Source organism: Palaemon carinicauda, chromosome 1 (assembly GCF_036898095.1).
Source record: "Palaemon carinicauda isolate YSFRI2023 chromosome 1, ASM3689809v2, whole genome shotgun sequence".
Lineage (NCBI taxonomy): Eukaryota > Metazoa > Arthropoda > Malacostraca > Decapoda > Palaemonidae > Palaemon > Palaemon carinicauda.
In genome coordinates this window covers 48,924,452-48,952,192 of record NC_090725.1, presented here as the reverse complement: position 1 = coordinate 48,952,192, position 27,741 = coordinate 48,924,452, and the positions used below count along the sequence as shown (strand labels likewise).

General features: G+C 44.0%; 1 protein-coding gene across 1 annotated transcript in view; it reads left to right on the top strand.

The window, feature by feature from the left end:
* LOC137648106 (45 kDa calcium-binding protein-like) overlaps nucleotides 1-27,741 on the top strand; it is a 94,491-nt gene that overhangs the window by 29,150 nt on the left and 37,600 nt on the right. Inside the window, exons 3-4 of the mRNA XM_068381043.1 lie at nucleotides 3,157-3,316; nucleotides 23,886-24,025. Coding sequence (XP_068237144.1) covers nucleotides 3,157-3,316; nucleotides 23,886-24,025 — 300 coding nt within the window. The remainder of the gene's footprint in view (nucleotides 1-3,156; nucleotides 3,317-23,885; nucleotides 24,026-27,741) is intronic.

The window sequence follows — 27,741 nt, the reverse complement described above, 5'->3', positions numbered from 1 at the left end:
AAAGTGAAACCGTGATACACTCTCTCTCTATCGTAACGATAGAGCGCATGTTGAACGTCCTGAACGTCAACAACTGCGTAGCATAAAAAACTAAACGTTAGTTCATCTTTGAAAACAGTACGAAGACTATCAAAGAAATTCTTTCATAAAATATTACATTTAAAAAGTTTTAAATCCTTTAAAAGCTAAAGACGACATAAAGGGCTCAATGTTGATTAACTTCGGTTTCCAAGTTAGGACTGCCTACTCTCAGGAAGGGTCTATATAAACAAAGCATTAAAATTTTTTTTTTTTTTTTTTTTTTTTTTTTTTTATAAAAAATGGAAAGTTAATCGAAGAGGCCTAATAAAGGCGGAGAGATATAAAATATATAGAGGAAAATCTATAACGTGATAAGATAATTACTAAAAGCCTAAACACACTTCCGTCTAAGGGAAGGGTCGGCCATTTAAAAGTGAAAGAAAGTCCATACTCTCTTTGTCACCATAATTAAATCTATCCAAAACGAGTTCAAGTTTTGAGATGAAGATAAAACACCTACATAGCGAAAGCTCAAAACTAGAATAGTGTACTTCACCAATAGTTGTGAAAACAAATCCAGTTAGCACAGCGAATTAGTAGGTCTTGCCGGTAGCCCGACAGAGAGAAAATTGAGTTCTTTGTTTACATTGAGTACTGAGTACCTGCACGACAGATGGCGCTGTTGAAGTACACCCCCTACCTGCATAGCGATCGCTGGCGGATTTTTAACGTAGAGTTTTCTGTCGAGCAACAGAGTTGCAGCTTATATAATCACCGGCTAAGTTAAATATTGAAAAAGTACTAATACTATCATGAAAATGGTAGAATTTCCCTAATTTGCTACCATTCTCCTTTGTATAACCTCTGTCTGGTTAGGCAAACTATATATCCTTCCTTTAATAAAGGTCTCCAGTTAACGTTTACTATCGGTTCTAGTTGATTAGCCCATTCTCATAAAATGTTTATGCCAGGCAAAGCCCTATCTCATAAAATTACCTCCCTCTTGGTCTTAACATAGAATGCAATAGCAAACTGGATTGTGTTGGAGTTATGTAGAAAACTGGACTGTCAGTTCAATGCTTTTAGTTGTAAAATATTCAATAAGAGAGATTTACGTATAATGTACAGTATTGAGTTGAATCAATTGGCAGTGCCGACATCAAAGAATAAACATTGGCAGTACTAACCTGATTCTTCCTCATTGTACACCTCTCTGCAATTGCTTTCAGCAACAACCTAAACAGTAAATCGTTTGATCTTTGGTAGTAATATTTAAGCCTTATCCTTCCATCATAGACACCCCATCTCTCTCCAGGATTTTCTCATTCACAAAACATATTCAGTAAGTTACTTGTGGATAATCTGCACATTTCGCACGTCTACACTTCAAATCACATTGTTAGTCTCTGGATGCATCATAAAATGAATGATGATCTAACTGTAAAATTAGTTCTCTGTCAGTTTAGATTTTGTTTGATATGCTAAATCAAGTGGATATCTTATAACTTGCGCAGTTAAAATCTTCGATCTGCAATAGGAGTATGACTTCACCAAAGCTTGAACAGCTGTTTATACTTTAAACCCTTGGGTGATCCCGGCCGTGACAAATTGCTGTGAATATCATGACTTTTGGCCTTGGGGCAATGTCGTCTTGTGTCAACCTACTTTTGTTCCTATACATAATGCAAACCTTCGACCTTCAATAGGAGAATGAATTCATCGAAGCTGGAAACCTGCTATTAAGCATTTTCTGAGGTAAACACTCCTGGCTGTCGGGTGGCAGGGACAGCTAGCACTAACCTTCACTTTTATTTTGGCTGCTAAAGAGCAGAGATACTTTCTGGCGTTGTTGATAGAAATTTCCAGTCGGTCTGCTTTCCTTTTTCAGATTATGTGATTTGATTGCTGCTATATGATGTCGGCTTCTTGGTCAGACATGCGGCTGTGTCTCCGCAAACCCGGTAAGGGATGTAGCTGGGATATGAGTAATCTTGAAGTTGAGTTCTCTAAGAAGCAGAAGTCGAAGAGGGATTCTTCGTACAATGCTCGGTTTTGGGTATGCCTGAACCAATCCCCAAGAAGCTCTTAAGCTCCTTTTTCCTTCCTTTGGATTCTAAAGCTCCTGTGCACTCTTATCCTTCTGAGGCAGAAACAAACACTTGAAACTTCCTGGCGTATTTTGTCAATATCCAAAAGTTCTCACTCCACTCTTTCACAGTCCTCATATCTTCTGAAGCTTCCCAAATATCAGTGCATATCCAAATAGATCTCAAAACCAATGAACTCTGGTGTCAAAAAAAAGGGGAAATGCCACATAGGCCACAGTCATCAAATCAGCTCAACATTTATGCAAAAGAGGGCAGAATTATGGGAAACAAGCAAATGGGAGGAAAATAGAAAATTTACGTAAATAAAAGATTACTGTATACCACAGAAATCCTCCCTATTTGCCTCACATTGCCATCCCACAATCTCATATAGCATCAAATATCCACTAGCTTTTGTATAGACTTCAAGCTTTCTTGCATCTGGAATATAATCTGGAAAAGCCGACTCAACATCTTTTACCGCTTCCCCTCCTGACCTCGAATAAATTCTCCATTCTTTCATCCTATCTTAAAGCAGTACTGTTTGGATGACCAGTCCATTGAATCCTAGGTTTAGCTACACTTAAACACTTAATCCTCGCTCCCATATTGGACCAGGAAGAGTAACATTCCAGTCTGGTTCTAGGGGACTGCCTTCCATCTAAAAATGAATCTCATACTTAAAGGATGTTGGTTTGTATTCAGACAGGAACAAAGCACACATTTTCAAGTAGATTCATTAGCATTTTTCCTAACTACTGTATACAAACAAAAGTCCTTTAAGGTACTCCCTCAGTCCTTAAACCAAAGGTCAGAAGAGACGTGATCCAGTCTGTCAGGTTCGTAGCTCCCCCTACCTACCTCCAGCTCACACTGAAGACCTACTCTTATTTAGATGACTCAGGTTTGTATAGTTAGGAAAAGTACAGAATGATTAAAAAAGTTTTGATATTTTGACGATTGACCATTTATCTTGTTAGTCATAGCATTCAAATATTGTTGGATTTCTCATTCCTGTAAGCTGAACATATAATCTATTATTTTTCAGTACACTCTCATTATGATCTATCTGCTGAAGGGGTACGAGCAAAACACCATGACATAGTAAAGAAGGAAGCAGAAAAATATGCCCAAGCAGCTCTTCGGGTTCCAAATGTTAATATGGACGTAGTAGAGCAGATTAGGATTTTGACAGAAACCTTTAGAAAGTAAGTTATGCCATGATATTTTCATTCCATTTTAAAAGTATGATCACACAGAAACAAATTTATAGAATCTCTTAGAAATGGACGTTTTACAGAATTTGCTGTATTTTATATTGTAAAATGTTTTTTTTTTCAGGGAGAGTTTAGTTTTCAGATAAGCCTAGCATTTTCCTTTACTGAATATAGATGACGGTAATAAATCTTAAAGCATGGTAAACAGTATTGTTAAAGAGAGAGAGAAATAGATTACAGTGGGCATATTTCTTGCCAAACAAAGAATGTTCTTGTTTGTGACTATGTGTTGTGTGCACAATAATTACAAGAGATATATGTACGTGATGAAATTACTTGTATGAACAGAAGTATGCAGGTAAGATGTGAGTAAGACAAGTGACTGATTTTCACAGCACATTCACTTTGGATACAGAATGTAAATACAGTAGTAATCACACTGGTGTTTCAGACAGTTATTATAAAGGCCATAACGAATGAAATTAGATCTAATGATAAGTAGACCTATTGTCTCTCTATGCATACACACTGATGAATGGTATCTTTTTCTATCTTGTCTTTACTACAGTATTTGGCTCAGGTAATTTCAGTTGCAGTCTGTTGCCTCAGCAAATCTATCTAATACTAGACACTGTTGTTTGGAGAAATCCAGTAAGGAGAGGTTCACAAATAAGAGGTTTTATTTTACATATTTTATGAAAACAACAATACCATTCCTTTACTATAAATGTTTGGTTAAAAAATCTAACATCTTTTGAAGGTAAGAAAATTCTATTCCGGAGAGTAAAGTGTTGGAAAATGCTAAAGTCAGTACCAGGCTTCCAAATGCCAAGGCTCTCTTGACCTCAAAGATCCAAAATCAAGCTGGAAAAAAGTTTTAAGCTCTATTAGTCCATTCTAATTCTTGCCATTTTAACTGGTGTAAAACTTCTCTGATATGATTGCATTACTATAATGATAAAATATTTGAAGTACAGGTGTTGTCAGTACTGTATAGTAAAGTACTCTATATGTACCAGTAATTGATATTCCTAAATACCTTGTGTCATATAGATGGCTTATAATCTGTTTTATGTCATCATCATCATTAGCTGTTACTAGTCCACTGCAGAACAAAGGCCTTAGACATGTCCTTCCACTTATGTCTGTTTACAGTCTTTTTGTGCCAGTCCACACCCACAAACTTTCTCAGTTTGACAATCCATCATCTTCTCTTCCTTCCCCTACTTCCCTTACAATCTCTAGGGACGCATTCTGTTATTGTCTGTCATTCTCATTATATGTCCTGCCCATCTCCATTTCTTTTTTTTCAATATTAAACTTAGCCGGTGATTATATAAGCTGCAGCTCTGCTGCCCGACAGAAAAACTCTACGTTCAAAATACGCCAGCGATCGCTATGCAGGTAGGGGGTGTACATCAACAGCGCCATCTGTCGAGCAGGTACTCAGTACTCAATGTAAACACAGAACTCAATTTTCTCTCTGTCGTGCCACCGGCAAGACCTACTAAATTCGCTGTTGCTTACTGGATTGGTTTTCACATATTTTGGTGAAGTACACATTTCTAGTTTTGAGCTTTCGCTTTGCAGACGTTATCTTCAATACATCCTTGCATTCTTTTATTGATTTTGGATTATTTGTTGACGACTTTGGATAGATTTTGAATTCCCCTCTGACTAATTCAAGATGGCTGACCCTTCTCAAGTCCCTAAATTCAGGAAATGTAATGCTAGGGACTGTTCAAGGCGTCTTCCGAAGGCCTCTATCGATCCTCACACCGTTTGTTCCAATTGTCAGGATAAGACCTGTCAATTGGAAGATCGATGTGAGGAATGCGTTGGGCTTTCGGAATTCGATTTCATCGAATTCCAGAAATACACACGTAGGCTAGAGAGAGATAGAGTCAGGAGAAGTTCATCTCGCTCCGTTGATTTTTCCTCTCCTCATGCCCCACAACCTATTCCTTCCCCTGTAGTGGTTGCTCCTGATCCCCCTTCTAGCACTCAACAACCTTCGATGGCAGATATGATGCGTGCCATCCAGGCTCTGGGTGAGAGAGTCGAGTCATTGGCGAGTGACCGTAACCAACTCATGGCAGACGTCAAGGAGTTGAAGTGTAAGAGTGCAGTGGGTAGTGACAAAGTGAGTGGTAGTGTTGTGGAAAGTGTTGTAGATAGTGTTGCGCTTGAGGGTTCGTCTGTTCGTGCCTGTCGTCCTCCCAGTCCGGGACCTCTTGCAAGCTCCCAAGCCCAGGGGAGAAGCAATGTCGTACGACCAAAGGGTTCGAGAGGCTTTAATCAGCGAACAGACGTTCCCTCCGTGGTTTCGGACGTATCTAACCAAGATCGCCCCACCCACACGAAGACGAGAGAGCCCATTTATTCCTCGTCTGCGGAAGAGGTTTCTCGAAAGAAACCATGGACCAAGGTCTCGCGGCCTCTTAAGCGCAAGTCGGTCCCTTCCGCGCAAGTCCAACGGCCCAGTTGTAGCCACTGGGTCAGTTCGGACTCGCTGCAGTCTTCTGATGACTGCACACCTCCTAAGAGAGGCAAAGCGGTACCGCATCAGGCAGTAACACCGTCTGTTGCCGCACCTGCTACTGCAGACCCTAAGTGGTCTTTGCTGCAGACCATGCAGACACAGTTAACGTCATTGATGCAGGACTTTCGTGCGGAGAAGGTTGACGCTGCACCAACCGCTAGCCTACAACCACCCACGGTTGTGGGTACAGTGGACGCTGAGGCTACCTTCTCCCGCACTCCAGCTGTGAGAGTCCCGCCACCCATGCGTTCCAGTGTACCCTGCCAGCCGCATGTGGACGTTCAGCGACGCACGGAACCTTCCGTTGACGTTCGCGAGTTACAACAACAACCTAAGTTGTTTTGTTTTGACGCGGTGCGTCAACCTCCGCAACCCAGTGTGGTTACTACTACTCGCCCACAGCAGACTAGACAGTCTGGAGTAGACGCTTTGCGCCCCCGCGCTGCTATGGTTGTTGCCAGTTCACAGACTGGGCAACAGTTCCATGACGTTGCGTCCGGTTCAGTCACGCATGCACCCGTGCGGCCGGACTCAGCTGACCAGCCGATTCCTACTCCTTTGCCGCTTCCTCCTCAGTTTTCAGATGATGGACTCTCTGATGATGACGACGCTGCACACATTGACGACCCGCATACGGACATCGACGAACCCAAGACCACGCAACCCTCCTTGGACTTTAGGAAAGTTCTTGCACTGTTCAGGGAGATGTATCCTGATCAGTTTGTTTCTGCGGCCCCACGCTCTCCTCCATCTGAGTTCGCTTTAGGCACGCAGTCATCCGCGCCTGCCTTTACGAAGCTCGTCCTCGCCCGCTCGTCTAAGAGAGCTTTACGAGTGTTGGGAGAATGGATGCAGTCCAAAAAGAACCTTGGGAAGACAGCATTCACGTTTCCCCCTGCGAGACTCTCCTCCAGATCGAGCGTCTGGTATGCCACGGGAGAAGTTCTCGGCTTGGGAGTTCCTGCCTCTGCCCAGGGCGACTTCTCAAGTCTAGTAGACTCTCCCCGCAGGCTAGCCATGAGACGCTCTAAGATTTGTTGGTCTCCTTCAGACTTAGACCATCTGTTGAAAGGAGTGTTCAGAGCCTTCGAGGTTTTTAACTTTTTGGATTGGTGTTTGGGAGCGTTGAGCAGGAAGATCTCCCCTTCTGACAAGGAAACTTCCATGCTCATTATGTCCTGCATGGACAAGGCCATACGGGACGGTTCCAGTGAGCTTGCGGCTTCGTTCGTTTCCGGGGTCCTCAAGAAACGGGAAAACCTTTGCTCCTTCTTGTCAGCTGGAGTAACACCGTGTCAGAGATCGGAACTTATGTTTGCTCCTCTCTCAAAGTGCCTTTTCCCAGAGGAGTTGATAAAGGAGATAGCTGCCTCCTTGATTCAAAAAGACACTCATGACCTGGTTGCGTCCTCTGCCCGCAAAGCCACCCCTTTGCCTACCTTGTCTAGACCCAGGATGGACACTCCAGCGTCCAGATTCGTTCCGCCCTTTCGTGGCAGAGCCTCCAGCAGAGGAGGTGCTCGTGCCGAAGGGAGACGTGGGAAGAAGAAAGGTACCAAGTCCTTTAAGGGCAGAGTCTGACTGCCACCTTCTTCAGACAGCAGTGGGAGCCAGACTCAAGAACTTCTGGCAGACCTGGGAGAAAAGGGGCGCAGATGCACAATCTGTGAAGTTGCTCAGAGAAGGGTACAAGATCCCGTTTGTACGCAAACCCCCCTCTAGCAACGTCTCCCATCGATCTCTCTCCCAGGTACAGAGAGGAGGACAAGAGACTAGCTTTGAAGCAAGAGGTGTCTCTCTTACTAGAAAAGGGAGCGGTAGTCAAAGTCCGGGACCATCAATCCCCGGGCTTCTACAACCGTCTCTTCTTAGTGGTAAAGAAGACAGGAGGGTGGAGGCCGGTGCTAGACGTCAGTGCTCTGAATGTCTTTGTCACAAAGCAGACGTTCGCCATGGAGACCACAAAGTCTGTTCTAGCAGCGGTCAGGAAGGAAGACTGGATGGTCTCTTTAGACCTAAGGGACGCTTACTTTCACGTCCCCATCCACCCAGAATCCCAACCTTTTCTGAGGTTCGTTTACGAAAAGGTTGTCTACCAATTTCAAGCCCTGTGCTTTGGCCTAAGCACGGCTCCTCTTGTCTTTACGAAACTGATGAGGAATATTGCCAAATTCCTGCATTTAGCGGATATCAGAGCCTCCCTCTATTTGGACGACTGGCTTCTAAGAGCTTCTTCCAGTCGTCGCTGTCTGGAGAATCTAAAGTGGACTCTAGATCTGACCAAGGAATTGGGTCTCCTGGTCAATATGGAAAAGTCCCAACTGGTCCCATCCCAAACTATAGTGTACTTAGGGATGGAGATTCACAGTCAAGCTTTTCGGGCTTTTCCGTCGGCCCCCAGAACAAGTCAAGCCCAAGGATGCATCCAGAACATGCTAAAGAAGGACCGATGTTCAGTCAGACAGTGGATGAGTCTGATAGGGACGCTTTCATCCCTAGAACAGTTCATTTTGTTAGGGAGACTGCACCTCCGTCCCCTTCAATTTCACCTAGCTGTTCACTGGAAAAAGGACAAGACGCTAGAAGCGGTCTCGATCCCCATTTCCGAGAAGATGAAGTCATCACTGACTTGGTGGAAGGACAACATCAACCTCAGAGAGGGTCTGCCCCTGGCTGTTCAGACCCCCAACCACGTTCTCTTCTCGGACGCATCGGACACGGGCTGGGGTGCGACATTAGACGGTCGGGAATGCTCGGGAACTTGGAACTCGAATCAAAGAACGTTACATATCAATTGCAAGGAGCTACTGGCAGTTCATCTGGCCTTGAAAAGCTTCAAGTCCCTCCTTCTAGGCAAGGTGGTGGAGGTGAACTCAGACAACACCACGGCCTTGGCGTACATCTCCAAGCAAGGAGGGACCCATTCTTTGACGTTGTACGAGATCGCAAGGGACCTCCTCACCTGGTCAAGAGATCTAAACCTTTCTCTAGTAACGAGGTTCATTCAAGGCAACATGAATGTCATGGCGGATTGCCTCAGTCGGAAGGGTCAAATCATTCCAACAGAATGGACCCTACACAAGGATGTGTGCAAGAGACTATGGGCCACATGGGGCCAACCTACCATAGATCTCTTTGCAACCTCGATGACCAAGAGGCTCCCAATTTATTGCTCGCCAATCCCGGACCCAGCAGCAGTTCATATAGATGCCTTTCTACTGGATTGGTCCCATCTAGACCTTTATGCATTCCCCCCGTTCAAGATTGTCAACAAGGTACTGCAGAAGTTCGCCTTTCACGAAGGGACAAGGTTGACGTTAGTTGCTCCCCTCTGGCCCGCGAGAGAATGGTTCACCGAGGTACTTCAATGGCTGGTGGACGTTCCCAGAACTCTTCCTCTAAGAGTGGACCTTCTACGTCAGCCACACGTAAAGAAGGTACACCCAGGCCTCCACGCTCTTCGTCTGACTGCCTTCAGACTATCGAAAGACTCTCGAGAGCTAGAGGCTTTTCGAAGGAGGCAGCCAGGGCGATTGCTAGAGCAAGGAGGACATCCACTCTTAGAGTCTACCAGTCGAAGTGGGAAGTCTTCCGAAACTGGTGCAAGTCGGTATCAGTATCCTCAACCAGTACCTCTGTAACCCAAATAGCTGACTTCCTATTATACCTGAGGAAGGAAAGATCTCTTTCAGCTCCCACGATCAAAGGTTACAGAAGCATGTTGGCAGCAGTCTTCCGTCACAGAGGCTTAGATCTTTCTAACAACAAAGATCTACAGGACCTCCTTAAGTCTTTTGAGACCTCGAAGGAGCGTCGTTTGGCTACACCGGGTTGGAATTTAGACGTGGTACTAAGATTCCTTATGTCAGAAAGGTTCGAGCCACTACAATCAGCCTCCTTTAAAGATCTCACTTTAAAGACTCTTTTCCTCGTTTGCTTAGCAACAGCTAAAAGAGTCAGTGAGATACACGCCTTCAGCAGGAACATCGGATTTTCATCTGAAACGGCTACATGTTCTTTACAGCTTGGTTTTCTAGCCAAAAACGAGCTACCTTCTCGTCCTTGGCCGAAATCGTTCGATATTCCAAGCCTTTCAAATTTGGTTGGAAATGAACTAGAAAGAGTCTTATGCCCTGTTAGAGCTCTTAAGTTCTATTTAAGACGAACTAAACCTTTACGAGGACAGTCAGAAGCTTTATGGTGTGCTATTAAGAAACCTTCTTTACCTATGTCAAAGAATGCAGTTTCCTATTATATCAGACTGTTGATACGAGAAGCTCATTCCCATCTGAATGAGGAAGACCATGCTTTGCTGAAGGTAAGGACACATGAAGTTAGAGCTGTCGCAACTTCAGTGGCCTTTAAACAAAATAGATCTCTGCAGAGTATAATGGACGCAACCTATTGGAGAAGCAAGTCAGTGTTCGCGTCTTTTTATCTTGAAGATGTCCAGTCTCTTTACGAGAACTGCTACACCCTGGGACCATTCGTAGCAGCGAGTGCAGTAGTGGGTGAGGGCTCAACCACTACATTCCCCTAATTCCATAACCTTTTTTAATCTTTCTCTTGAAATGTTTTTTATTGTTGTTTTTTGGGTTGTCCGGAAGGCTAAGAAGCCTTTCGCATCCTGGTTGATTTGGCGGGTGGTCAAATTCTTTTCTTGAGAAGCGCCTAGATTAGAGGTTTTGATGAGGTCCTTTAGTATGGGTTGCAACCCTTGATACTTCAGCTCCTAGGAGTCGCTCAGCATCCTAAGAGGATCGCGAGGCTCAGTAAGGAAGACGTACTTAAAAAAGGCAGAGTAATTGTTCAAGTCGACTTCCTTACCAGGTACTTATTTATTTTATGTTTGTTATTTTGAATAACTGCTAAAATGAAATACAAAATCCTTAGCTCATAATAATGTAAACAATTAATGCTGGTCTCTACCCACCCCCCTGGGTGTGAATCAGCTTATATAATCACCGGCTAAGTTTAATATTGAAAAATGTTATTTTTATTAATAAAATAAATTTTTGAATATACTTACCCGGTGATTATATATTAAAGGACCCTCCCTTCCTCCCCAATAGAAACCCAGTGGACCGAGGAGAAAATTGAGTTCTGTGTTTACATTGAGTACTGAGTACCTGCTCGACAGATGGCGCTGTTGATGTACACCCCCTACCTGCATAGCGATCGCTGGCGTATTTTGAACGTAGAGTTTTTCTGTCGGGCAGCAGAGCTGCAGCTTATATAATCACCGGGTAAGTATATTCAAAAATTTATTTTATTAATAAAAAAGGGATTTTGACGAAGGAAAAATCTATTTCTGGGCGAGAGACCTGTGCCGCCCAGTGAAATACTCCTAGAGCACTATTTCTAAGGAATATAACTGCTATATATTACCAGAGAAAAAAAGCATAGGAATGCCAGGTTGAACCCAGCTCGCTCACCTATATAAGGTGTCGGTATAAAATACTGGGGCGTGATAATTCACAACCAGAGGTCTCGCACCATTTAGATATCTCCTCTTCAAAATCCCCGCCACAGCGAGGTGCCGATCAACACTACTACCACTAACCCAACCCACGCCAGTGACGTCACTCCTCATAGCACCCAAGGTTTGGGGCCCATGTTGGGAGGGAAGTCAAGGGAGGGTTCACTGGGCGGCACAGGTCTCTCGCCCAGAAATAGATTTTTCCTTCGTCAAAATCCCTTTTCTGGGCTCCGACCTGTGCCGCCCAGTGAAATAGTACCAGAGAAATGGTCCCAAATCTTGGAACAATACCTGAGGAAGTAAAATAAAATCCAAAATAACAGGTAAGAGGATAGCAAGACATAGTTGATTAAGGTTCACCATGTTCAGGAGGAATCACATTCCCTGCTGCCACTGTAGCAAATATAAGGCTTCCAGAGGTTTTAAGCAGTGGCGTTTAAATACTGTTGGAGACTTCCGGCCTGTATATTTAGTAAGTCCAGTGAAGTTCATAGTAATTAACTGAGGTAGCTACAGCTCATATATCATGGACGTGAGGGAGTGATGTGGGAATGATTCTAGGTAGCCCGTTAATGAAATGCAGAATCTTCTGTCTGAATCCTTTCAGGATGATGGTTCTTCACCTTCTCTAATGGGTAAGGGCCCCGAGGACTGAACGGGAGATATGTTTAAGTAGGCTTCCAGAGTGTTTACTGGACATAAAGATGGGTCCTGCGGAAGTGGGACAATCTTCCAGGGGAACCGTCTGTCCTGGGGGTCCTCATTTCCGCTAAAAATCTTTTGTCAGGGGAAAGGAGTACTTCCCCTGACGAGAGAAATTCAATATGACCTGGATCTCTAGACAAGGTTGAAAGTTCTGATATTCTGGCGCCAGAAGTCAGGTTCATTAGGAACAAGGATTTCCTAACCAATGGAATATAATGGCAAATCTCGTTAAGAGTGTCTGAAGGCAACTTAAGTACGTCATTCAGAAACCAGGAAACTGAGCTAGGGGGAGTTGATGGTTTCAATCTGGCGCAGGTTCTCGGGATGGATGAGAAGTGTGAATCTGTAAGGGCAATGTTAAAGCCAATTGTAAAACCTTCAAGGCTGACTTAATTTGTGGTAATAGTACAAGTCGCTAAGTCTGATTCAAATAAAATTCTGAAGAAGGTTACTGTCAGATTCATAGTCATCGTCTCAACCTTTGAGTCCCTTAAAAACTGGCAAGTTTCATAACAGCCGAATCATACTGTCGAAGGGTGGATCCCCTCATATCTGATTCTAAAAATAACGTATTTGAGGATCAATATCTGCACCTCTTGAGCTGCAAATTTCATAAAGTCCAGAAAGGTAGGGCATTCTGAATTTGAGGAAGCTAACACACAGCGAGTTGTACTGCTTGTGTTAGTATTGGATTGGGGATCTGTCGAGGTGGAGACCCAGTTCCACCAGAAGGGGAAACCCGTTGTGCTTGGGCCAGATGGGGGCTACTAGAGCAACTTGGCCTTTGAAGTCCTGAGCTTGTCTAACACTTTCATCGACAGATTTATAGGTGGGAATAGGTAAATTCTCTCCCAAGTGTTCCAGACTAATGATATTGCGTCTGTGGCGTAAGCCCGAGGATCCGGGCTGGGAGCTACGTAGCACTCTAGTTTGTAGTTGGACTTTGTTGCAAACAGATCTATCTGGAGATCCAGAACCTGAGAAAGAATCCAACTGAAGGACATTGGGTCTAGTGACCACTCCGACTCCAGCGGAGTTGTCCTCAAAAGTGCGTCCGCCACTATCTATCTAGAAGAAACCTGATATGTTGGTTTTTGGCTGGAGCCGGTTGCTTAAGGTAAAAAATACCGCCATGGCCTCTAAAACATTGATATGAAGTTGGCGGAATATTGTCGACCATAGTCCCAGGACTTTCTTGTACTGAGAGTATCCCCCCCCCCCGTCTGTTAGGGAGTCGTCTGTGTAAATGACGAGCTTGGGGGTGGATATTGTAAGGAAACGGATTTGCCAGATTTTGACCTTTGTCCATGGTTGAAGTCTTTTCTTCAGAATTGGTTGGAGTCGAGCCCTTTGTCTCGATATTACTCGTTTTCCTGGAGCACCATACTCGGCTTATATCTTTCAGTCTGGCCTTCAGTAGTATATCTGTTACTGAGGCAAACTGGAGGGCACCCAGGATTCTCTCTTGATTTCTTCTGGAAGACAATTTGTCTTTGAGAAAACATATTGTGTTTTGCTATATCGTTCCTCTTGGCTGTTGGGAGACAGAGTGTGGGAGCATAGAACCCATTGAATCCTAACCATTGAAACTTGTCCTCGGGACCAAACGAGATTTCTCGAAGTTGATTTGGAACCAAAACTGTTGTAAGAGATTATCACTCTGTAGTTGCTGTGAGGCAGTTTGCCTAGTTGAAGCCTAGAAACGGACGAAAATGCCTTGCTTTCGGAACATGATAGCAAACGTCTGCAAGATCCATAGAGGAGGTGACGGCCCCACAGAGAAGCAAGGTCCGCACCTGAGAGATGGTCAGCATGTGAAACTTGTCGCATTAAATGTAAGATTTCAGAAGCGACAGGTCTAGGATTACTCTTCGCTATTCTGAGTCATGTTTGGCCCGCTGAACAAGTGATCCTGAAATTACAAACGATTTACTTTCTTTATTGCTTCCTTTTGCAATAAATCGTTTTCATATAAGACTAGCTCTTCCGTTGGATGTTGATGAAAACTGGTTGGTGGAGGGGGCCTTTCTATCCAACTCCACCCCAGACCTTTGGAAATTATACTGAAAGCCCAAATGATGAACGTTCAACGGTTCCGGAAGATGTAAAGTCCTACCCCTACCTGAGAACTCCCAATGATTTGCTGCGGATTTACCTCCTCGGCCTCGAGAGTAGCTGTTGCGAAAAGTTCCTCTCGAGCTAGCGCCTCTGGGGCGCTGGTAACCCTGGAAAGCACCTTGAGTTTCAAAGGTGGGCCTAAGGGCTGGGGAAGTAGCATAGGAGGTAGTTGCTACTTGGGACTGAGGAACCAGCACGTATTGCTGTTGGGGTTGACCCTTCGAAGTGAAAGGTTGACTCCCTTGTGCCACCGGGATGGTTTGAACCACCTTGATAAATCCAAGGATAAACACGAGAAAAAACATGTTGGACTTAATAACAACAAGTGCTATAAAGGAGTGTAGTCACTGGCGTGGGTTGGGTTAGTGGTAGTAGTGTTGATTGGCACCTCGCTGTGGCGGGGATTTTGAAGAGGAGATATCTAAATGGTGCGAGACCTCTGGTTGTGAATTATCACGCCCCAGTATTTTATACCGACACCTTATATAGGTGAGCGAGCTGGGTTCAACCTGACATTCCTATGCTTTTTTTCTCTGGTAATATATAGCAGTTATATTCCTTAGAAATAGTGCTCTAGGAGTATTTCACTGGGCGGCACAGGTTGGAGCCCAGAAATAACATTTTTACGTGTTATAATATCGTCTACTTTCGTTTGCTCACATATCCATGTTGCTCTTTTTCTGTCTCTTAGTGTCATTCCCATCATTATTCTTTCCATAGCTCTTTGAGCTGTAACTAGCTAATATTTCAAGGCTTTAATAAGGCTCCAAGTTTCTGATGCATAAGTTAATACTGGCAGGACCATCTCATTAAATACTTTTCTTTTTAGAGAAAGTGGCATTTTGATTTTTTGATTTTCATAATCTCCTTTTGTTTACCAAATGCTCTCCATCCCATGCCTATCCTTCTTTTAATTTCGGTCTCATATCCTGGGAAAACACTTATTGTCTATCTTAAGTATGTATATTCATTAACAATCTCTAGAGGCTCGGCCATAACTTATTTTTTGTCTCTGCATTTTCATTGAACATTGTGTTAGTTTTACTCATATTCATTTTCTGTCCTATATTTCTGCTTTCTCTAAACCTACCTTATTAGTAGGGAGCATTTTTTTAAAAGAACACCAAATTTGAAATAATTTGCTCCTATGTAAATACAAGGCATCATCCTATACTAGGAGTGTGACTTCAGCGAAGCCGGAAAGACTTCTAAAGATTTATCAAGGTAGTTATAACCACGGGTGGGTGGTGGGTAAGCCCCGTCCACCCATGAATCAGCTAGATACAGGTGCATCACCAATTTTCCGGCACCCTTGATTCCAGGGCCAAAAAATTCACTCTATTCATTATGAAATGATTACAATATGCACATTCTACTGTAAAGTATAGTATTTTGTATACAGTACTGTGTAGTAGTTAATATAACAATATGTAACACTAATATATAATGAATGCAATAACTTGATAAAATCAATAGAAAAGGTATCACTACAACGCCGATAACTGTTTACGTACGAAGTTCTATGCAGTATGTCTGAAGCTTGATGCAACTCTGAGCCGTCGACTGTTTGCTGTGTGGGGTAGCATAATGTACGTATCACACTTTACAGTATACTAAAATTACTATAAAGACACAGGATATGTACAGATATTTACATGACTTTTTTGCATCGCAGTATGATTCTGCTCAAAGAGGACTGAAGCTGGAAATGCACACGTGGGGATAGACGATGCGAGAGTGAATCAGAGTTAGCTAAAGACAGGGTGTTGTGCTGTGTAGAGGAAAAAAGTGCAAAGCATGCTGAGTGCAAAGAAATGTGGTCAGTTTGAAATCGTCAGGCCGAGAAATTACTTATGGCGAAATCGCAAATTGTCAAATTTGTTTTTTTAAATATTTAACTTAGCCGGTGAATACATAGCTGCAACTCTGTTGCTCGACAGACAAAAAACTGTACAAAAAAACTCACCAGCGATCGCTATACAGGTTGCGGGTGTGCCCATCAGCGCCATCTGTCGGCCAGATACCAAGCTCCATGTAAACAAAGACTCAATTTTCTCTCTGTCGACGTGTCGACAAGACGTACTTTACTCGCTGTTACTAACTGGAGTTTTTCACATCATCTTTGGTGAAGTACTATATTCTGGTTTTGAGCTTTCGCTGTGCAGGGTTTTTCTTCAAATAAATCCTTGAACTCTTTTTTTGTATCGGATTCATTGTTGATGACTTAGATCGTTTTTTGGAATTTTCCCTTGACCAATTCAAAATGGCTGACCTTTCACAAGTTCCCAAGTTTAGAAAATGCAATGCTAGGGACTGTTCTAGGCGTCTTCCGAAGGCTTCTCTCGACCCTCACACTATTTGTTCCAATTGTCGGGGTAAAACCTGTCAATTGGAAGATCGGTGTGAGGAGTTCGATTTTATCGAATTTGAAAAGTACACACGCAGGCTAGAGAGAGATAGAATTAGGAGAAGTTCTTCTAGGTCTATTGATATTTCCTCTCCTCATGCCCCACAACCTATTCCTTCCCCTGTAGTGGTTGTTCCTAACCCCCCTCCTAGCACTCAGCAACCATCGATGGCTGACATGATGCGTGCCATCCATGCCCTGGGGGAGAGAGTTGAGTCCCTTGCAAGTGACCGCAATCAACTCATGGCAGATGTTAAGGAGCTTAAGTGCCAAAGTGCCGCGGGAAGTGAGAAAGTGCCAAGTGAAAGTGTTGTGAACAGTGTTGCGCTTGAGGGTTCGTCTGTTCGTGCCTGTCGTCCTCCTAGTCCGGGACCTCTTGCAAGCTCCCAAGTCCAGGGGAGAAGCAATGTCGCACGACGCATGGGTTCGAGAGGCTTTAATCAGCGAACAGACGTTCCCTCCATGGTATCAGGCGTATCTCCCCAAGATCGCCCCTACCTACGTAAGACGAGAGAGCCCGTTTATACCTCGTCGTCTGAAGGTGTTTCTCGTAAGAAACTTTGGACCAAGGTCTCACGACCTTTAAAGCGTAAAGCAGTCCCTTCAGGACAAGTCCAACGTCCTGGTTGTAGCCACTGGGTCAGTTCGGACTCGTTGCCGTCATCTGATGACTGCTCACCGCCTAAGAGAGGCAAAGCGGTACCGCTTCAGGCACTAACACCGTCTGTCGCCGCACCTGCTCCCGTAGACCCTAAATGGGCCTTGCTGCAAGACATGCAGTCCAAGCTTACGTCTTTGATGCAGGACTTTCATGCGGAGAAGGTTGCTACCGTACCTTCTGGCCAACAACCTTCCAAGCAGTCGGTTGTGCGTCCTGTTGACGCTGAGGTAACCTTCTCGCGTCTACCAGTTGAGGTGGTTCCTCCACCGATGCGATCCAGTGTGGGTTGCCAGCCGCACGTTGACGTTAAGCGACGCACGGAGGTGGTTGTTGACGTTCAGGACGTTCAACAACCATCAGAGGTGACTTGTTTTGACGCGGTGCGTCAACCTCCGCAACCCGGTGTGGTTTCCACTGCTCAACCCTGTTGGTCTAGACAGTCTCGGGTGGACGCTGTGCGTCCTCGCGCTCCCATGGTTGTTGACAGTTCACAGACTGTGCAGCAGTTCCATGACGTTGCGTCCGGCTCCGTCACGCATGCACCAGTGCGACCGGACTCAGCGAACCTGACGTTGCCCACTCCGTTGCCGTTTCCTCATCAGTTTTCGGATGAGGAACTTTCTGATGATGATGTTGCTGCACAACAAGACGAACAACAGTCAGAACTGGACGAGCCTAGTCAACTCAACCCTCTTTGGACTTTAGAAAAGTCTTGCCTTTTTTCAAAGAGTTGTTTCCTGACCAGTTTATTTCTGTGGCTCCTCGTTCTCCGCTGTCAGAGTTTGTATTAGGCATGCCTTCTACCGCACCTGCCTTTACTAGACTCGTCCTCGCACGCTCGTCTAAGAGAGCTTTGCGGCTGATAGGAGACTGGTTAGAGTCCAAGAAGAGTTTAGGGAAGACAGCATTTGCCTTTCCCCCATCTAAACTCTCTGCTAGATCGAGCGTCTGGTATGCCACGGGAGAAGTTCTCGGCTTGGGAGTTCCTGCCTCTGTCCAGGGCGACTTCTCAAGTCTTGTAGACTCTCCCCGCCGCCTTGCCATGAGACGCTCGAAGATTTTTTGGTCACCATCAGACCTGGACCACCTTATGAAAGGGATCTTTAGGGCTTTCGAAGTCTTTAACTTTTTAGACTGGTGCTTAGGAGCCCTGAGCAGGAAAATCTCTTCGACAGATAAAGATATTTCGTTGCTCATTATGTCCTGCATGGACAAGGCCGTCCGTGATGGGTCCAATGAGCTTGCTGCCTCATTCACGTCCGGAGTCCTGAAAAAGCGAGAGTCTCTCTGCTCGTTCCTGTCTGCTGGAGTTACACCATGCCAGAGATCGGAACTTCTCTTTGCTCCCCTTTCTAAGTGCCTGTTTCCAGAAGTCTTGGTAAAGGAAATTGCTGCTTCGTTGGTGCAGAAGGACACTCACGATCTAGTTGCGTCCTCAGCTTGCAAAGCTCCCCCTTTGCCTGCATCCTCCGCTAGACCGAGGATAGACACTCCAGCGTCTCGCTTTATTCCGCCCTTTCGTGGCAGAGCCTCCAGCAGAGGAGGTGCTCGTGCCGAAGGGAAGTGAGGGAAGAGGAAAGGATCCAAGTCCTCTAAGGGCAGAGTCTGACTGCCCGCAACTTCAGACAGCAGTGGGAGCCAGACTCAAGAACTTCTGGCAAGCCTGGGAGAGGAGAGGCGCAGATTCACAATCTGTGAAGTTACTCAGAGAGGGGTACAGAATCCCTTTTGTACGCAAACCCCCTCTAGCAATGTCTCCCATCGATCTCTCTCCCAGGTACAGAGAGGAAGAAAAGAGACAAGCCCTGAAACTGGAAGTGTCTCTTTTGCTAGAGAAGGGAGCGGTGGTCAAAGTCTCGGACCTTCAATCACTGGGATTCTACAACCGCCTCTTCCTAGTTTCAAAGAAGACAGGAGGGTGGAGACCGGTGCTAGACGTCAGTGCTCTGAATGTCTTTGTCACAAAGACGAAGTTCTCCATGGAGACCACAAAGTCAGTCTTAGCAGCGGTCAGAAGGGAAGACTGGATGGTCTCGCTAGACCTAAGGGACGCCTACTTCCACGTCCCCTACTTCCACGTCCCCATTCACTCAGACTCCCAACCTTCTCTGAGATTCGTTTTCGAAAATGTGGTCTACCAGTTTCGGGCCCGGTGCTTTGGCCTAAGCACAGCTCCTCTCGGGTTTACGAGGCTGATGAGGAATGTGGCCAAATTCCTCCACTTATCGGACATCCGAGCCTCCCTTTATTTGGACGACTGGCTTCTCAGAGCCTCTTCCAGTCGTCGCTGTCTGAAGGATCTCAAGTGGACTCTAGATCTGACCAAGGAATTGGGACTCCTAGTCAATTTGGAAAAGTCGCAACTGGTCCCATCCCAAACTATTGTGTATATAGGGATGGAGATTCACAGTCTAGCTTTTCGGGCTTTTCCGTCGGCCCCCAGAATAAGTCAAGCCCTGTTATTTATCCAGAACATGCTGAAGAAGGAACGCTGCTCAGTCAGGCTGTGGATGAGTCTGGTAGGGACGCTGTCATCCCTGGAACAATTTGTGTCACTAGGAAGACTACACCTCCGTCCTCTTCAATACCACCTAGCTTTTCACTGGAAAAAGGACAAGACGCTAGAAGCGGTCTCGATCCCGATTTCCGAAAAGATGAAGTCTTGTCTGACTTGGTGGAAGGACAATATCAACCTAAGAGAGGGTCTTCCCCTGGCTGTTCAGACTCCCAAGCACGTTCTCTTCTCGGACGCTTCGGACGTGGGCTGGGGCGCGACACTAGACGGTCGGGAATGCTCAGGACTGTGGAACTCGAGTCAGAGGAGCATGCATATCAACTGCAAGGAGCTGTTGGCGGTACATCTGGCCTTGAAAAGCTTCAAGTCTCTCCTTCGAGGCAAAGTGGTGGAAGTAAACTCAGACAACACCACGGCCTTGGCGTACATCTCCAAACAAGGAGGTACCCACTCACTGACGTTGTACGAGATCGCAAGGGACCTGCACATCTGGTCAAAAGGTCAAGACATCTCCCTAGTAACGAGGTTCATCCAAGGCAACTTGAATGTGATAGCAGATTGTCTCAGTCGGAAAGGGCAAGTAATTCCAACAGAATGGACCCTCCACAAGGATGTGTGCAAGAGACTTTGGGCCACTTGGGGCCAACCAACCATAGATCTCTTTGCAACCTCGCTGACCAAGAGGCTTCCAATCTATTGCTCCCCAGTCCCGGACCCAGCAGCAATACATATAGATGCCTTCCTCCTAGATTGGTCACATCTGGATCTCTACGCATTCCCACCGTTCAAGATTGTCAACAAGGTACTGCAGAAGTTCGCCTCTCACGAAGGGACAAGGTTGACGCTAGTTGCTCCCCTCTGGCCCGCGAGAGAATGGTTCACCGAGGTACTTCGATGGCTAGTAGACGTTCCCAGAAGTCTTCCTCTAAGGGTGGACCTTCTACGTCAGCCTCACGTAAAGAAGGTACACCAAAGCCTCCTCGCTCTTCGTCTGACTGCCTTCAGACTATCGAAAGACTCTCGAGAGCTAGAGGCTTTTCGAAGGAGGCAGCCAGTGCGATTGCTAGAGCAAGGAGAGCGTCCACCATTAGAGTCTACCAGTCGAAGTGGGAAGTCTTCCGAGACTGGTGCGAGTCAGTTTCTGTATCCTCGACCAGTACCTCTGTAGCTCAAATAGCTGATTTTCTCTTATACCTGAGAAAAGGACGATCCCTTTCAGCTCCCACTATCAAGGGCTACAGAAGCATGTTGGCATCAGTCTTCCGGCATAGAGGCTTAGATCTTTCCAACAATAAAGATCTTCAAGACCTCCTTAAGTCTTTTGAGACCACCAAGGAGCGTCGTTTGGCTACCCCTGGATGGAATTTAGACGTGGTGCTAAGATTCCTCATGTCAGACAGGTTTGAGCCGTTACAATCAGCCTCCCTGAAAGATCTCACTCTAAAGACTCTTTTCCTGGTATGCTTAGCCTCGGCTAAAAGAGTCAGTGAGATTCATGCCTTCAGCAAGAACATCGGATTTTCGTCAGAAAAAGCCACCTGTTCGCTGCAACTTGGTTTTCTAGCCAAAAATGAGCTGCCTTCTCGGCCTTGGCCTAAATCTTTCGATATTCCCAGCTTATTGGAGATCGTAGGCAATGAACTAGAAAGAGTCTTATGCCCTGTTAGAGCTCTTAAGTTCTATTTAAAGCGTACCAAACCTTTACGAGGCCAATCTGAAGCTTTATGGTGTTCAGTTAAGAAACCATCTTTGCCCATGTCAAAGAATGCTTTATCATACTTTATCAGATTGTTGATACGAGAAGCTCATTCACATCTGAGTGAGGAAGACCGAGCTTTGCTTAAGGTAAAGACGCACGAAGTTAGAGCTGTAGCAACTTCCGTGGCCTTTAAGCAAAATAGATCTCTGCGAAGTATAATGGACGCAACCTATTGGAGAAGCAAGTCAGTGTTCGCGTCTTTTTATCTAAAGGATGTCCAGTCTCTTTACGAGAACTGCTACACACTGGGACCATTCGTAGCAGCGAGTGCAGTAGTGGGTGAGGGCTCAACCACTACAATTCCCTAATTCCATATCCTTTTAATCTGTCTCTTGAAATGTTTTTAATGTTGTTTTTATGGGTTGTCCGGAAGGCTAAGAAGCCTTTCGCATCCTGGTTGATTTGGCGGGTGGTCAAAGTCATTTCTTGAGAGCGCCCAGATTAGGGGTTTGATGAGGTCCTGTTGTATGGGTTGCAGCCCTTGATACTTCAGCTCCTAGGGGTCTATCAGCATCCTAAGAGGATCGCGAGGCTCCGTAAGGAAGACGTACTTATAAGGCAGAGTAATCGTTCAAGTCGACTTCCTTACCAGGTACCTATTTATTTTGTTTTTGTTATTTTGATAACTTCTAAAATGAAATAAAAACTCTTAGCTCATAAAATGTAGACATATTATACTGGTCTCTACCCACCATCCTGGGTGTGAATCAGCTATATATTCACCGGCTAAGTTAAATATTTAAAAATGATATTTTAATTATAAAATAAATTTTTGAATATACTTACCCGGTGAATATATAAATTAAAGGACCCTCCCTTCCTCCCCAATAGAGACGCAGTAGGACGAGGAGAAAATTGAGTCTTTGTTTACATGGAGCTTGGTATCTGGCCGACAGATGGCGCTGATGGGCACACCCGCAACCTGTATAGCGATCGCTGGCGAGTCTTTTTGTACAGTTTTTTGTCTGTCGAGCAACAGAGTTGCAGCTATATATTCACCGGGTAAGTATATTCAAAAATTTATTTTATAATTAAAATATCATATTTCTTTATTTAATAGGTTCTCTGTATAGCGAATGACTGAATCAGCAAAGGTATAACCCACGAATATTGAGGGCTGTCTGCATACCTAAAGGAGTGTGAGGGCTTCTCCAAACACAAAGGGTTTCATGAAATCTTCTATCATGAGAAGTGGGATGCTCAGGTTGGGACCAATCAATTAAGGGACTATTTTCCTTAATTCTAGATCACCTTAGGATTTCAGAATTTAGTGCCTATAATGGCATCCTTGGAAGTGGGGGCTACAGAGCAATCCCAAATGAAAGCCACACTAAATCTTACAAAAGCATCTTAGCAAAGAATTTTAAGCAGGGTCAGATCCTTTGTTTCAAGTAGCTGTAGCTCTATAGATAGTTGAACCTTTTTTTATTAAGTTTCTCCTCAATAATGATTGCTATAATATTTTTAGAGGTTTTGATTTCTTACTTATGAAATATAATTGCTTTGTAAGTTGATATACAGTATACTGTACAGTAATAGTTTCTAGTTTATTTTTCTGTTTGCATTTCTGACCAGATTTCATAACTTGGTTGGGACCTGTTCTCTTAAAAAAGAATCTTCTATGGTGATGTGAGATTATATATATCCTATTCTTATTGTGATTTCTGATATTGACTTCTTGTAACTTTAGGATTTGTATTCCTGTAAGAGACATAACTTATATGCACTAGTTAACAATTGATTTGACATTTCTTATAGAACATTTGTTAATATCAGGTTGAAATAGAATGTCTTTTTTATGTAATTTCAGTTATTGATATTTTGTTGTTATTTGAGGTTTTTTTATGTAGAAATTTATAGATAATACTTACCTTCTTATAAGTGCTAAATCCTCCCCACTGAAGCTGTGTAATTTTCAGTACTGTACAATTAGATACTCGTGACAAGTCAAAAGGGTGCAATTTTTTATTGACAGCTGATCATTATAGCTTACTTGGGTACTTACAGGAGATTCGACATGTTTATCCAGTGACTGGCCTAGGATGGGGACATGACGTGGAGAGTAAATTATTTATTTTTTTATCCTTAATTATTCTAAGGTGATGCTCATGCATGTGAATTGATAAATTATGATTCAAAGGCAAGTATGGAAATAATAGATTTTGTTATGAAAATCTGTTTATGTATCGTGTCATTGCTGCATGTTGAGTTGCAGGTATCTCCTTAGCTTGCAGTAACTATACAGAAATTCATGTACCCAACTGTACCAAAAAGGTGTGTAGTGTGCAGTTATGAAGTATTAATCAATTACTAATAATACAGGAAAATGTAAAGGTTGTATTTAAATACATGGGTAGTTTTGTTGCTTTTACAGAGCAGACACAAATGGGGATGGCCTCTTAGAACTAACCGAATTGTCTTCATGGATTAGCTCAAAGATCAAAGAACACCTCAACTTGGCTTTAAAAGAAAATTTCTTCATGTTTACAGCTATTGACCTTAATCCAAGAAATGGTAAGTTTCCACATTTTTCATTTTTCTTTGCTTGTAGATGAGTTGTAAAGATTCTAATATAGTAAGCTAGATTTTAATGGCTTATCTAATTGCAAGTTACTTGATTTAATTTTTATTACTATGACATAAGATACTATAGTTATAAAGAACCTTACATTAAATACAAACTTTTATTTACTGGTGTGGTTGGTGTCTGATAATAAATTGAAGATCATTTAGGAACTTAATTGCATTTTCACTGTTGCATTCTTTTCACGTTGAGTATCATATGTGTTTGAGTGAAGTTTTGTTTGTGTTTGCTTGAAGTGCTGTTAGGTGTTTGGCTTTCATTATTTTTCATGCTTCATAAGATGGTGAATCGGTTACAGTCTTCTGTTGATCAAGGTCATATTTTCATACTCTGTTATTGTTGTGCTTGAAGTCTTTTAGAGAAATTTTAAGACAAAAATCTTTCTATAGTCGACCCTTAACATTAGATGGTTTAATATACACCGATGTGACTATTTGTACTAAGGCCTGCAAATTTTCACAGGATTCAGTTATATTAAAGTGATTACAGTAGAGCATTTACAATCATGTTTGATTGAATTCAGTCATGCCCTTATATTTTTGAGGGTTAGGTAACAGATACTGTACTGGATAGCACTTGCATATGCTGTGAATTTGGCAACTATGGATGTGCCCATCCAGTAAGATTACTCACTGCTGTTTTAACACCATTGGTTCAGTACCCATAGCAGGCTTCAAAACAGTTGTTAATTGATAAAAGTAGATTTGCCTAAACTGAAGGATTTACTCTGCTTTGACAAATCTTTCCATGCTAACTCACTGCCCTTTTGAGATCTGTTAGAGGGTTGAATTGATCACTCTGTATGGAAAACCTTGCCACTGTACATGTAACAAATGTTAAGTACTGTAGTAAAAATTGAATTTTCAATATTAATCTTACCCGATGATCATGTAGCTGTCAACTCTGTTGCCCGACAGAAATCTACGGTCGGGATACGCCAGCGATCGCTATACAGGTGGGGGTGTACACAACAGCGCCATCTGTGAGTAGGTACTCAAGTACTTCTTGTCAACAAGAACTCAATTTTTCCTCTGTCGTGCCTCCGGCAAGACCTACTAATACGCCGTCCCTAACTGGATTTGTTTTCACAACTTTTTGGTGAAGTACACTATTCCAGTTTTGAGCTTTCGCTATGCAGGGGTTTTATCTTCATTTCAAAACTTGAACTCGTTTTGGATAGATTTTATTATGGTGACGAAGAGAGTATGGACTCTCTTTCACTTTTAAATGGCCGACCCTTCCCTTAGACGGAAGTGTTGGTGTCGAAGAGAGTATAGACTCTCGTTCACTTTTTATGACCCACTCTTCCCTTAGACGGAAGTGTGTTTAGGTTTTTGGTAATTTTGCTTAACAAAGTTATAGATTTATTTTATATCTCTCCGCCATTTATAGGCCTCTTCGATTAACTTTCCATTTATTATAAACTTATAAAAATTAATTTTTATGTTTGTTTATATGCGACCTTTCCTAATAGTAGGCGGTCCTTACTTGGAACCGAAGTTATTTAACATTGAGCCCGTCATATCGTTTTTCCTGTTAAGAATTTATGCTATTTTAATTTTAATGTTTTTGAAAGAATTTCTTTGATAGTCTCGTACTGTTTTCAAAGTTGAACTAACGTTTTGTTTAGTCTCCGCAGTTGTTGACGTTCAGAACGTTCAACTTGCGCTCTATCGTTACGATAGAGAGAGAGTATTTCACGGTTTCACGTTGCAGTAAGAGTAAACCGATTCTAGCGTTTCGTTCATTCTTTCTTAGCTTAAATGGTTTTAATTCTAATAAAGGAACTTTTTATTTGGGAAACCTTTCAGTTTTTTTCCTTTAACAAATAATATGTTTTAACGATATATAATTGGGCTCATCTCTCAGGTTCTAAGTCAAGAGAGAGAGAGAGAGTGAGATAGAGACGGAGGGAGAGAGAGGAGGATAAACGTTTCGTTCAAGCGGGTAACGTTGTTCTCGTTTTTTGCTCTTCTCCCTAGTTGCTATAGGGGAAGAAGGTAAAACGTTTCTAGAGTTTTATTCTTGTTCCCAGGCTTTATGCGGTGAGAGATTTTAAACGTAGTTTATTTGATCTAGTGTTTAGTCTCTTTTCCAGCCACTGAATTCTTTATCTTTCATTATGTTTTTCTGTTACATTGTAATACTGTTTTCGCAATTACTACCTTTTAATGAAGGATAGGATTGCGTGTTTCAGGTACAAACCACTTAAAGTTTCGAGTTCAGTGAAATAAGTGCAAACAGAAAATCAAAAGTGATAAAGTGATATGCGCAAAGTGTTACAGTGTTGCGTTCGAGGGTTCGTTTGTTCGTGCCAGTTGTTCACCTTGTCCGATACCTCTTACAAGCTCCCAAGCCCAGGGGAGAAGTAATGTCGAAGGACTTATGGGTTCCACAGGTCTTGATCGACGAACAAACGTTTCCCTCCGTGGTTTCGGGTGTATCTACACACGTTGCCGACGTGATCACCCCACCCACACAAAGACGAGAGAGCCCATTTATTCCTCGTCTGCGGAAGAGGTTTCTCGCAGAAACCATGGACCAAATCTTGCAGCTTTTAAGTGCAAGTCGGTCCCTTCCGCGCAAGTCCAACGGCCTAGGTGTAGCCACTGGGTCAGTTCGGACTCGCTGCAGTACGACAACTGCACACCTCCCAAGAGAGGCAAGGTGGTACCGCAACAGGCAGTAACTCCGTCTGTTGCCGCACCAGCTGTTTTAGACCCTCAGTCACAACGGACAGTAGCTCCGTTTGTTGTTGTCTTTCATAGACCCTAGTGGTCCATGCTGCAGACTATACAGTCTCAGCTTGCTCCTTCATGCAGGAGTATCGTGCTGGAAGGTTGACAATGCACCTGTTAACCTACAACCCGCCGAGGTTGTGCGCTCAGCAGATACTGCGGCTGCCTGCTCCCACCCTCCACCTGTGAGAGCTCCACCACCGATGCGCAGTCCACCCTGCCAGACGCATGTTCTTGCTGCACCATCTGCTAACATGCGTGAGCTACCGCATCAGCAGTGGGAAGGTTCTGTAGAGCTGCCGGGTTCCAGCACTATGCGGCATTCTCCGCAGCCCATGCAGCATGCTCTGCATACCTTACAGCATGCTCCGCATACCATGCAGCATGAGCCGCATACCTTACAGCATGCTCCGCATACCATACCGCATGCTCCTCAACCCACCGCAGCCCCTCCCACGCACCAGCACTCTGCTTTTGTTGTTGCCAGCTCCCACACTCCGACTGCGGAGAAGGTTGACGATGCACCCGTGGGCCTACACCTCCCACGGTTGTGCGCCCGGCATGGCTTCCTGCTCTCACACTCTTGTTGTGAGAGCTCCTCCACCCATGCACAGTCAACCCTGCCAGATGTATGATGACTCCCACACACAGAGCACTCCGTTGCCGTGCGTGAGCTACCACAAGCTGCCGTGTTTTGACACGGTGTGTCAGCCTCCGCAACACACTGTGGTTACCGCCACTCGCCAGCAGCAAACTAGTCAGTCAGGAGTTGAGGCTTCCCCACACAACTTTGGTTGTTGCCAACTCACAGACTGTCAAACAGTTACATGACGTTGCCTTCTGGTCTGCTACTTATACACCAGTGCTGTATGTCCTCACGCTCCTGTTGTGGTTGACAGTTCAGTTTT